A 13,636-nucleotide genomic window follows, 5' to 3' on the forward strand; every position below is an offset into this window, starting at 1 on the left:
ACCCGTGAATGACTTAAGAAGTTGATAATATATATTCACAGTAAGAAATACTTCAAAAGAACCGTGGTGATTAGCAAAGTTCCATTTTCGAAGTGATTAGACACTTAGGCTCCTAAAACTTGACATCACTAGATGTCATGTGGATTCTCATGCAACTTGGAAAATTACTTTTATTAATTTAAAAAATATATATGTGAATAAGCCCTTGTATGCACAGAATACCTGCCCTACCTCATCAGCTGCAGTAATACTGTACAGTTTCCCCAAGAGTGAAACTTAGGACTGATTGATTCAGTCCAAACACTGAATCTACTAATCACCACTATGAATGATATGGAGCCCACCACATGAAACCATACATGAGTAAAAAAATCAATAAAAAGAGAAATAATAATTTTTTAAAAGTGTGTTAAAACCAACTACATCTAAAATAAGTCTTTAGGATCCTCTATAATTGAAGCTGTTCATAAATACTCTCACTTGTATTTGACAGTTGTTTTTTTTTATTTTTTATTTTGTTTTCTCATGGGTTTGCTTTCTGAAGGACATATAGGACATATGCTGATTTGTCATCCTTGGTACATGCTGAGATTTCTCTGGCCAAATACAGAGCAGGGAACTTAATTTTAAACTAACAGTGAAATGTATTGGCATAAAAAGAAACTTTGATGATGAGAATATCTGCAAAAAAAGATATCCAGCTAGGCACTGATGTATAGGCTTCAGTTTCTTATTGTATGTAATAATAACAACAATAAAGTAGTTAAAGAAATATTAATTCTTCCTTTTGCAAACAACACTGGACAGGCAAAAAAAGTTCTCGATATCACAAGAATTCTTATTTATGTAGACTAAGTGCATATATGTTATATTAATTTCAATGCTTATTAGGGAGAATTAGCTTATAAACACAAGAGGCAAAAATACAGAAAAAGGGGAAAAAGAGGAAAGGGAAAGCATACTAGAACTCCTGCTACCCTTTTGTCCTGTCAAACCTCACTACTGTTGAAGCACACGGGACAATGTGTGATGACAAAGGGACATCTCACAGTGAAGGGTTGTTAAAAAATATCAAGAGAAACTTTTTCCCAAAATTGAGCTTTTGGGCTAGAAATTCTATTTATACAGTCCTTCCCTCTATCAAAGGCTTTTTTTTTTTTTTTTTCCTGGAAGTTGATGCCAAAAATTGAAAACAGACTAAAAAGTCACTGAGGAGAAAATGTTATTACCTCCCCAGCCACACACTGGCTGTTCAAATAATATTGTATATATCTGTGCACTTCTGCATATTTATTGAATTTGTCAAGTTTTTGTTCCCAAGTAAAACTTATTGGCCCTGTCAAAAGTTCACCAGCTGCACAAGTGACTTTGATGGCCTGAGGAACAGCCCTGGCGCTAGCGTCATGGAAGAGCCTGTGGCTTTCCTCTCCCTTTTCCAGCTGAGATTGGTATGTTGATGCATGGGGCCCAGAGAAGATACAGAAGGAGGGAAATTGAAAAAATAATAAACAATAAAAATATAAATTACGGAAAGCGCTCACCAAGCCATCCTGGTTTTATTATATGGCCTTGAGAAGGAATTTTGTCTTTTCAATCAAACTATGTGGAATATGCATTGTAAACATTCTGCACCCACTGCTCAACATTTTTATGGCTTGGTAGGAGCAGAGCTGATAGGAATGCAGGGTGAGCTGCTACATAACCCTTGTGGGATGGCTGATGGGCTGTAGTATGGAAGGACTGGCATTGGCAGGTGACACCTGCAGAGAGTACGAGCAGAACTGTGCGGATATCTGGGGTGTGGGGACACAAGATGAAGAACTGGGCAGAAACAGGGAGGGAAATGTACGAACAGAACGTGAAGATTAAGAAATAAAAAGGAAGATATACCCTCCTACAGTTTTTCCTCATGATCAGCACTGGATATACCCGCTGTCGCAGACATTTATGCCTTGAACCTCTCATGTCACAGAAGTAGAAAGTGAGAGGACAAAAAGAAGTGTATAGAAACAATGCTCTGTAACTCAAAAAAGCTCAGAAAGTTCAGCCTGTGGCTACTATCTCATGTTCATACTTACACAATGGTTTTCCCAATGTGCTTAAATGACTTCTCCACAAATTCACGGACGCTATGGACCTCCCCAGTGGCTATGACAAAGTCCTCTGGCTCATCCGTTTGCAGCATCAGCCACATGGCCTGCGGGAAAACAAACAAAGACAGATTCAGTGCAAATGTAAGTGGCCTCTTTGGTACATGACATTATATTGCTGCATTTTTGATTTGAAGATAACACACACACACACACACACACCCCTAGCTTGGGAAATTAGCACTTTCTTAGTTTGGTAGCTATTAACCAGTTCAGTGCAACTTTGAAATGAATTCAATTATTTCTTATTACAGAAAACAATGCTATATTTGATTTTCAATTTGTTTCACAGCAGGGATTTCTTTAGGGGAGACTTTAATATGTTTACTTTTGAACTCTGAGGCTTGCTTTAGCACTTAAGAGCATGGATTCATTTACTTAAAACACTGCATGCATTGAGACAGATATGGGGGAAGAGAAAAAAATCCATCCAGAGCGCTGTTGTCTGTTTGTCATAGAACGATGCCAAACACTGAATCACGACAGGAGTCCTTTCGGCAATTTTGCCTTGTTTGTTCTGGCTAAACAGGGATTTTAATTACAAATTAGTAATTAGAAAAGTAACTAAGAATAGTCAACGCTGCATTTTACCAAATTAGCCTGTTTTGGGTTGAATATGTGAATGTGTGTTGAATATTACAGAACTGCAACAGAAAATTTTTCTTGTGTCAGAAGAATACAAAAAATACAGATAGAACAGTGAGACAACTGTTAACACTTCTCCTTCAGAGAACCCTCTGGGCAATGACAAAGATCACAATGGGTTTTGAAGCACAACTTCATGGATTTACCAACATATTGATATTTTTCAGGGGGACCTTTACTTCCCATGACCGTCTTTTGGAGTCCTCTCCCACAAACACACAGTGACAGATGAGCGCCATTATTTAGATGGCCAGCTAAATCAACAAGAAAGGAGGCAAGCAGATGGAAAAAGTGGTACACAAGGACACATGTGGCTTGTCTGAGGTGTCACAACAGGTACATTTCAGTTTTCTGACACTGCTCTAGCCATTAGACTACTGCCTAGGAGCTGTAGGCGGACAGAATAATTATTACTTTAGATCAATCAAAATGATCTAAACACTTCATTTCCTTTAGAAAGGAAAAAGGAATACCTGTACGGCATGATCCTCATTTAATAAATAACCAGAAGAGGAAAACAAAATAATTCAACTTTCTCTCCATATGGTAAAAAGGACTGTCATCTTCTCACAGTGTAATCCACAACGCTATTTGCACTGACCTTTTCACATCAGCTTTAAAGAAAACAACTTTAGTAGGTCCCTTGGTGGTAGTGGATACTCTGCAAATCAGATTAATAAAAGCTTTGGGACAGCTCAGTTTCTCTTTGTAAATACCACCTGAAATACTCAATTCTGCCCCCCCACACCCCTCGATAAATCAAGTGTCCAGCATAGCAAGGCAACACATTCCACTTAAATGGTTCTATTTGCAAGTCATTTTTCTTCCCAGTTATTATTTTATGCATCTTCCGAAGTTTTGACAAGATTTTATTAACATGTTCCTTTTGAACCTTTCTGCTTTTCGAATGTGCAGGGCAGGCTGGGTTTTGAGCAACTGCTGTGTAAGTCCTTGACATTAATTGTGCTTCAGGGATATGACCTGCTGGGCAGGACAATGGCAGCAACTTTATTTTTCCTTTCCAGGGCTGAACATCCTAGCCAATGACGCAGAAATACCCGACTGGCTGATGAAACTCCTCTTGTGGGGAGGAGACGTCTTAACTCGTATCTCTCCTGTTAGCCTTCTTGGAACACTGGGGTTTCCCTGCTGATCTGTGAGGTCGTGCTAAATCGCCAACGCCTGTTTCTTCATGACTGGACAAACTTGCAAGATTCACAGTGGTAACAACATCATAGGAAGGCAAAAGGAATATTTTAAATATGTAATTGGTAGTTCTGGTTCTGCTAGCCTAGGCCCTGATTTCACAGACCAGTTTATATTAAGCAGCCTGGAAAACAACGAAGCTTCCTTGTATGCAAAGGCACTGTTTGGGTGAATAAGGATTTCCAGGACAGGCAGTCAGAGTCAACATTTATAGTGGTTCTCCTCCTGACTTTAGTGGATGTTTGCTGTGCATCATGAATTTAAGATCATCTCTCTCTTTTTTTTTTTTTTTTTTTGCTGGGAATGTACACAGCACAATTGACAGAGATGTAACAACCGAACCTCACTTATTGGTAAGAAAAATTCCCCCCACCTCAAATGCCATGTGGGACGTAATATACCACATTGGCATAAAGATCTCCTATTTACAATGCACTTGCATAAAACAGTATTAATACGTCCAAGGAAAAGCAGGATGGGACTTTTGATAACATTTGTCTATACTTGTGCTTTTAAACACTTTTGTATTGTAATTCATTGGATGCAGTTTTAGTACAGGCAGTTCTGCTGAGACGTTCTACAATCCAGTGAGTACTTCAAATATTTAACGTTAATTTTGTCTAATAATACTAAATAGTAATACTAAAGTTGGAACCTTGCCCCTTTTTACTCAAACACACTCAATGCATTGAAGGAGACAGCTACAAAACAGAAACGGAAAACCAGCCTTTGACAATGGGTCCTGCCAGGTTTCATGCATTTGGATGGATCAACTCTTGTCTACATTTCAAAGAGCAAGCAATCACCGTCCTAGAAATAAAACTTGAACTGCAGGGCCAACTTAGCAACGATCAAATACAGATACAGTTGCTATAAGCAATTTTTGCTTCTTTTCCTACCAGGAAAGAATGTTTAGATTAATGATTAATTGAGAATCTATCACTGCTGGTTCTTTTTATTTTTTCTGGCACTCATAACTGCTGGCACTTACAATTACCTCAGTCAAAATCAGGTATGAAAGAAATGAACGTGCTTAAAATGACAAAGTAAGCGATAGCTCTGTTTGCTTTGAGGAAGGCAACCAAATGCTGTTGCTTTGAATGAGTCTGCACAAACAGTTTATAAAAAATGCAAAGGCAAGTTAGAGGATCAAAATATTTTTGATCAAACTCTGCATTCAAATCTTATTTTCCACAGGTAGAGCCTGTGTAACCAATGAGAAACTCGTGTGCAAGCAGTAGCCATACATTTTCCCTACAGTAAGTGCCAGGAATGTGCTTCCCCCCATCAGACTAATAAAGGCCCTTGACCTATCAATTCCTAGGCATTTCCTCCAAGAGTTCATATTGTACCAGACTCCAGACTGAGAATGAGAGGAAAGGGGGAGATACAGCTCCAGGTTTATTTGTCATTACTGAATGGCTTACTGGTTTTAACAGAGGGGAAAAGCTTTGTTTAAATTTCCACTGAAAGTAATTAATGGTTATTGACTGGTAAATGAAGAACAGGTGACACTCTGAATTAGAAGATAAATGATCTCATGTTCTAGCGTGATAATGGGTTAGTAATTGCTACAAAACCTCAGCCTAGCGCGTCCCATCATAATGCTAGATCATGTCCAGAACACAAAGGACTCTGTGTGAGAGGTATTCAGCCGTTCACCTCCTTATACAGCTGTGGAGTGATTTGGTCCATTTATTCTCTGATGGACTGCACGACTGAGGCAAAAGTTCACCCATTCTCACCTTCCTGTTCACATGCTGAACCACATGACCCATGACACGGCTGAACTGGGATAAAAACACTGCCCAGCTTTGGCTCTTGGCTATCTTTTAACCATCACAAGGTCGGATATTTTAGGAATTTTTGTGGTGCAGAAATGGAAAATCATGGATTTTCCTGTATTTCTCTGTAAAGGCTTTTTTGGATGGGCTGACGGCAAGTCAAGAAACATTGCCACCCTGGCCTTAATTTTTAGCTTCATTCAGTTAACAAAATGCGGGCAAATGCTGAAAAAAAAGAAAAAGGAGAAAATTAAGGTGGAAACAATTCAGGCTTAGGATCTCTTAAAATGATACTGTTCCTTTAATGGCAAATGTAGCAAAACATATTTTTCATATTTGAACTCTTTTTGGCTCTGGTCTAGTGACTCACAAAGTCTAAAGGCAATGCTATGTCATTTACATTTAAAGACAGAAAGCCAACTGCAGAGATACATAGCAAGTCTTGCTAGCGGACACACTTTTATGATTATGCGGACTAGCGTATCTATTCTGCATGCCTGAACTACAACTTCTGCCAAAACCTTTCCTCTTTCATCTTTTCTGTTTTCCTTTTCTGTATATAAGGCCCTGCCAGAATTAAGCACCATTTTCAAGTAACGTATTCAAAATACGAACCAGTGTTTTTCCTGCCCAAATTTCTTAGCTTACACAGCACTTGCACCCAGGCTAGCAAAGGGAGAAACCCAGTCTGGACTAAGCAACCCTCATATAGATACATGATGTGCATGCCACTGCCATTATGGTTGCGATGGGTCTGCTTGTCTTGAGCATCTGGAGCATGTTGAAGCTGTGTTTCAACATTAACTTCCAGTCCAGCATTGCAGTGAGAAAACATTTATTAACTGGGCTGTCATCCATGGATAACAAAGACTTGTTAGTTGAGGTTATGTTTAACTCTATTTATTTGATACTTTTCTTTCACTGTCTGCTCTAGTACTGTGTATTGTTAAAAAGGGACCAGTAATCAGATATCTGTCTGTTTAAGAGAAAAAAGAAATACAAATCCAACACTGAAGCTTTAAAGTACAACTGATGATTTCTGCTCTAGAAATAAAAGTTTTCAAGAGGAGTAACACTGAGAATAACCCAGCTCATGGCAGACCCGAAACAGATATGACTGAATGTGATACACACTCAGAGACACACAGTATGATCAATGGAAAATATTCCTGTTGGTGTGATTACTATTGCCTTGCGCTGCTACCCAGCATTTTTTCCAAGTCCTATAATGTCAAAAAAATACTTCACACGTACTTCTAAGTATTATGCAGAAAACTTCTGACTTCCTTGTACTTCTCACACACGTACAAAAACTCAAACCAAATCAGCAACGTTTACTTTAGGAGGCGGAATAGATAGTTGCAGCCAGATGCAGGGTGCATTGTCCATGTGTAGCAGGGACAAAGGAGCAGCGACTGGTGAATGTCTAGCTCTACTTACTTATCACTTGCGTAGGGCATGGGTTACCTCAAAGCTGTCAACAATTAAGGAGCAATTTCTGACTAAGTCAGAAAACATTACCACCCAGAGAGACCCAAGAGTATATTATCACCATTTATAGAAATTCTGCCTTTATAGTATTCCATACTCTATTGTCTAGAAGTGGGCAGAGGAATTTGGTGGGTTGGATATGGTACTCTTCAGTGATCCCAAACCTAGCTATCCTGCTGAGGTCACCACTGAGAAGGAGAATTGAACGGTCTGGGCCAAGGCATGATGGATGTGGCAGCAAGGAGAACCTTCTCCCCATATGGTGAGCACAAAGGCCTGGCACAATTGCTGTTCCTGCACGCATCATGAGGGACTACTCCCTCTGTGCCACAAGTGACAAGGCTATTTTATCACCTCTCTCTCTGCATTGTCCCAGCTCAATTGCTCTGGCAAGGAAAGAAGCTGCTCAGCATGCTCTGTGCAGTGTGACATGGGGAGATGTCATACCCACACACTTCCTGCCTGCCTGGATGTGAAGTAGTCCCAGATGGCATCGCCCAGCTCCTTCTGACACAGCACAGCTGACTGACTGTGGTTTCTCAAGCTGCTACAAAAATGACCACAATTGATGTCTGTGCCTTGGAAAAGGGAGACTGGGAACACCAACTCAGAGCTCTGAACCCTCACTGACTTCCAGTTTATCTATTTATTTACTTTTGGAAGGGTGGGGAAGGAAGAAGAAGTGGCTGACTCACCCACAACTGATTGAATTCTGCAACTGTTAAAAGGGTAGGTGTGTACTGGGTGTACCTGGTAGGCATGAGAGCATGTTATATAAGGAGATTATACAAAGAGATGGTGATACGTGCACATAATACTCAACATGCTGAAAAAAGTATCCTTACACATATTTGGCACACAATAGGGGCACAGCACACATGGCTGAAAAGCAGTAATGAAGCTCGAGTGCAGCAAAAAAAGCTCTTCTGGTGAGAGCAAAGTGAAACGCTTCTGCCTGAAAGCCAACACAAAACCATTGGGCATGATTCCCTGCTCCCTACCACAATGGCAGTTCGGTCTAAGTAATGACTGTTGCTTTAGTACTTGTTTCTGACAGTATTATAAGGCAAGCGAGGCATGGAGACTCCTGCCAAAGAAAACCACAAGGATGTGCTGCCAGGCATGCTGATACTCCCAAGAAGCCAGTGGCAGAGGGATATGGGAGTATGCACAATCAATGTATTCCTATGCTCTTTTTCCTGAAATACAACTCTTTGCGTTTAGTTAGAAAAATAATGGTGCACACCCAACAAACAGGAACCTTACTACATGATTAATAGTTTGCATTTGAAAGATAAAGTGAGGTTCACACCTGGGGTCGATGCCCATCATAGCAACAAGAGCAATGTTCAGGGATGCAAGATGCAAGACTCTTCCTATCCCTGACGAACAACCATCCTGCATTCTTAGATCACCAATAATCAAAGCATCAGTGCAAGACGTCTTGCTCAGAGAGCCTCCATTCATGAAAAATCCCCTCTGAACACCACTGAAGTATCCATCGGGTCTCATCAGTTTAAATACATTTTGATATGCTGCTTCTTCAAGACTGTAATGCTAAACACAAGGACTTCAACTGCTGTGTACAAAGCTTTCCCTCAGCGTTGTCCTTCCTACTCAGGAAGAGGAGACACTGAGAGCTTATGACGGAGCAGCTGCTTCCATTCAGAGAAGAGACACAGTTAAATCAACGACTAAAAGGTACAAAATGAGAACAGATTCAAGACGAAAACATCTTTCTCTGAGAACAAAAACGCCTCATTAGATACAAAAAAGTGAGAAATTTATATTAGAAACCTCAAGAGACTAAACAAATAAACAAGCAAAGAAAACCCAAGTGTTTTTACTGATACATACATTGGGAAGACTCCTAAGCTATAGTTACAGGGATAATATATCACAACCCTTTTTATAAACTTTCTCATAGATGTTAGAAGTTGCAGGTGATAAATTGGCCCAGAAATGGTCTGCGGCCTGCTTGCTGATTGAGCCAAATTGTACAGTTTGGCTGTCGATGTGAACCTGTTCTGAGTTGAACTGTGTTTGGTTCCACCATTTCTTTCTTTCAAGTTAAAAGGGCATGGCTGAAATATCTAAAGATAATAATCCAACAATTATAAAGTTACTAAGATAACAAAACGCCTGATAATCTTTGTGGAGCATCTTGAATGAAAACAATATCAATGTCTTCTGAAACAAAAGCCCTTACATCTGTAGGAAATACTAGGAAATACTGTCTAACTTTTCTCTTGTAAGCAGATAGCCCAATTGTCTTACAGAAATCAGTGAGGCCTTATGAAACGTTCACAGGCGGTTTTATTAATAAAAACCACAAGAATTATAATTCAGATAAACTTTAAAGGTCAGCCTGCTCTGCTAGCACAGCACGATGTCTCCCATATGCACCTCAGGTGAACAGCTGAATACAAAGATCTCATTGTGTTACCAAAAACTACGCTGTTCTTTTTCTTTTTTTCTCTTTTTTTCTCACATTTTTTTTTCTCGTGTCACTCAGTGTCAAAATATTGTCCTTTAAGTACATGAAAGTATCTGTATACAGTTTTACAGCCGATCTTTAGATGCTAGCTGGAGGCCAAAAGAAACAGCAACGCTGTTTGTTGGGAAACCTCACCAACAACGAAAATTAATATTGCTTTTTCTTCCTGCCAAAAAATTTTGAACAGATTTTTTTTAGGCCCACAATGGTTTGTTTATTCTTCAAATGGTCAAATTGAAAGTGACACGCGTGACACAAAGTAATTTAAATGAAAAGATACAGAAAGGATGCATATATGCTCTGTTTCTTTCATTTTAATTTTGGAGGATATTGTCACAATTGCTAACGAAGGGGTGCTTTAAATTCTGTCGAATCAAAAAAGGAAAGGAACTCAAAGCTAAACAGAAACAAATTTGAAAGTACGTATGAGTTAGAAGCACTCAAGCTTGTATTACCTAGACATAACGACAGAACAAGTACACGTTTCCCAGGCTCCACCTAGCAGACAGTTCTGAAAGATATTTGACCCACTTCCCCCTCCCTTTTTTCCTTCCAGAATTAATTTTCCCTGCTATTTTTATATGAATGAAAGACAAAATGCCTCTTCACAAAGCAGCACTCCCATTTGACAGGATTACTCACCGCTAAAGTAAAGGGTTGTACCCGGGTTGCGGTGAGGGTAGAGCAGCCTTAGGGATCCATGCCAGGATCCTGGTTGGGGCCATGATCTAACCGCAAGAAAACAGACGAGGCTTTCAAGTCAAGTGCCGGCATGTTTACTGTAGCAAAATGATCAGCCCCAAAATAGTGATCGCGGGGTAGATATCGATCACAATATGTTTACAGTGCAATATTTGACTATAAAAAGATCTCAGGTCATGCTTCTGACACCTGTTTGCCTTCTGTTGCCTTCCTGGAGTGCACAGACACCTACAGCTAAGCGCAAGCTGAGGCGCCTTCTTTGAAAGGAGGTCAGAGGAGCTGCACAACCTACGGTTCAAAGTGCTACTGATCCCAGCACACTCAAAGACGCTGTTGATCTGTAGCGTGATTCTGGCAATGAGTTTCTCTCTCCCAACCTCCATTTCCCTTCCTTTCGTTGGCGAGGAGCACTCTTTTAGCTTGCTGGCATCTGCGCTCGAGGTGCGGGGGCCTGCAGGGATCTGCCTGGTGCCTATCAGGAGTGGGCCCTGGCAGGGTTAAACTGCTCATATTGCTGTAGGAAAGCGCTGAGAGCCTCGGGGAGCTGCCAGAGCACAGGCAGATAGGATTAGAGATAATAAATCAGCACTTCATAAAGTGTATACATATTTGAGGGTGCAAATGGGAAGGAAGAAGAACAAGCCTTTATGGTAGTATAGGTAACAAAACAAGAGCGCTGCAATAAAATGCATGCAGGTTTTTCGCTTGTTTGTTTTGCTAAAGAAATACAGGGAGATAGGAAAATCCAAATTCTCTCTCATAATCTGCATTTCCTCCAAATTTCCAGAACTCTAATGCCATGCTTTTGAGCACTAAGGCGTTTTCTCCTCAGACTGCTATCAGTATCCTAATGATGATGCACTTCTGAATAATATTCTAAAACAGCTAGCTTGAAATGTTAATTTACTCATGCTGAGGAAAATGTTTACTACTCATTGGGTTCTTATAAAATCAGAGTTGCCATTGTCAGAATAATCTACATAAAGAGTGTGCTACTTTTAGCATATCACTGATGCATTTTACTTTCTAATTTCACTCTGGTTTTCAGTCCACTGGAGTTGGAAGCAGAAGATTTTCACATTTAAGTCATGGTTAAATACATGGCAATGGTAAAAATACAAATCCAGCGAAGGTTTCTTAACTATGAAAAGCAGAAAATAAACCTCAGAAAGCATCATGATGCTGAAGTAGTCTCATTCCTGATTCTGTGGAAGTTTCCTTCTCCTTTACCAGAACAGGTGACAACACTTCGGAATTTGATGCTGAATTCTCCTGGTTGAGCACAGAGACGAGCACAACCTTGATGCCTCAGGGATATGATAATGCAATACAGAAGGATTTCTTCTCATTTTTACCTCATGTCACAAGTTCAATTTTAGGCCAAGAGTACCCAAACCCGCCACCATGTGATCCTACAGCTTATGCAAAGAGCCCGGTGGTTTTTACCCAAGCCCTTGAACACTGGAACGCATCTCTCAGATCCGTGGCCATGGTAGCAGTGGTACTGCTTGGGGTTGCAGGCTGGAGCCCGGCTGACAGCCTGTGCCATCTCAGACTGGGGCATGGGAATTTCTGCTAGAAAAAGTCGGTGGTAAAACGATCTCAGAAAGCAAGGAATGTATTTTAGATGTCTGGCTGTGCAGCGCAGATGTCAAAAGACAACGGGAAGTTTCTGTTAGAGCATGCTCAAGATACATTTCCTGGGCACTTCACACTGACCTTCCCTCATCTTGTTCTGGTCACTCTAATTCCACCATTATTAGTAATTGCTGCTTCTGCAACGGCTGTTAATCACACCGAATCCTAAGTCAGGGAATGGGAAGGGTCTGCATTAAAACTGGAGATACGGCTGCTCTCCGTGGGCTAGTGTCAAAATGGAACAGAAAATTTTATTCAGTTTGTTCCCAGCAATAAATACAGTTCTGGCATCCTGGATAAATCCTTCACATAACAGCATGTGTTCTTTCATGCACCCTGGGAGCGATTCTATTTAAAGCCATGGAATTGTGGGTGTGAGACTGTAAGCACATCCACTTACCCAAAACAAAATTAAAACCTGTCTTATATGAGAGTCAGGAGAGCTGTTACTAAAAATGCAAACCATATGAAGTTTTAAGTATACTTATGTTTTTTATCTGTCTCTGTGTAGCATATACAATTGACTTTCACTGCCTGAGATGAAGTGCTGACAAGTGTTTTACCATATTATTACAGAATACCCCAGTAGCATTATCACACTTCGGCTTTTGCTTGCAATAAATCTGCTCTAGAGGCACGTCAGAAGTCATCACTCCTATCGCATCCAGACAGAGCAAGGACCCTCCCTCCTCAGTGGGTATGAAGGAGGCTCCTTGCTAGGTACGCTGCTGCTAGGGCTGCAATAGCCTCCGCGGGCCAGACACCAGAATCAACATTCCCACAAGTGACTTGGCGAGGCCAGAAGTCTGTTCTTGGGCAAATAACAGTGGCACAGGCATGAGTCATTACAGAACAAAACAGATTTATCGCCACAACGACATTATCATCTGTTATGTGCCTGTTTCCATGTGCAAGTCTCCACTTTCTTTTTTTCTCCTCGTTTCAAAGATTTATAACTCCACTGCTGAAAGGTATTTCAGGCTGGGGCAGAAAATGAACACCATTTTCTGCTCTGAACATATTTATATTTTAATAGCTGTACTTCACAGGTCCAGCTCCAGCTTTAGGTCCAGCCTGTTTCTTAGTTTCGGTTTGGTCAAAGTGAACGATGAGCAAGACTATCTCTCGCCATAAGCTCAGCAGGGACAATGACTGTCTTTGTAGTTCTGATTAAAGCATTTAACCTTATGTCCTAAATTTTGCTGACTGTGAAGCTGGAGTGGTAATATTTATGTGACCAGAGTGCTGTAAGAAAGCTAAGGGCAACAGAGGCATATTATGATTAAATGCATTATTTGTTAATTAATTAGAAGCCTTTGTCCATGCTTTTATGAAAATAAAACTATTTTTCCCCCTAGAAGTGGGAATCAAAACATTATTCCTTAACGCTGATTAGCTTTAGACTAAGGAGTGAAATAAAGGGGTAAAGAAACCCATGGATGAGAACATGCAGAAATGACCGTTGGATTACACATTCCACAACTCAATTAAATAGCCATTTCTTCAGATATTGCACATTTCAC

At 40.3% G+C, this 13,636-nt stretch overlaps 1 protein-coding gene across 4 annotated transcripts in view; it reads right to left on the reverse strand.

Moving 5' to 3' along the window:
- Nucleotides 1–13,636, reverse strand: part of GMDS (GDP-mannose 4,6-dehydratase) — a 393,387-nt gene that overhangs the window by 79,673 nt on the left and 300,078 nt on the right. For all 4 annotated transcript variants that reach the window (XM_015282187.3, XM_046937855.1, XM_046937856.1 and 1 more), the window contains exon 8: nucleotides 2,079–2,197. In XM_015282187.3, the coding sequence (XP_015137673.1) occupies nucleotides 2,079–2,197 (119 nt within the window). The remainder of the gene's footprint in view (nucleotides 1–2,078; nucleotides 2,198–13,636) is intronic.

Source organism: Gallus gallus, chromosome 2 (assembly GCF_016699485.2).
Source record: "Gallus gallus isolate bGalGal1 chromosome 2, bGalGal1.mat.broiler.GRCg7b, whole genome shotgun sequence".
In the NCBI taxonomy this organism is placed as follows: Eukaryota; Metazoa; Chordata; class Aves; order Galliformes; family Phasianidae; genus Gallus; species Gallus gallus.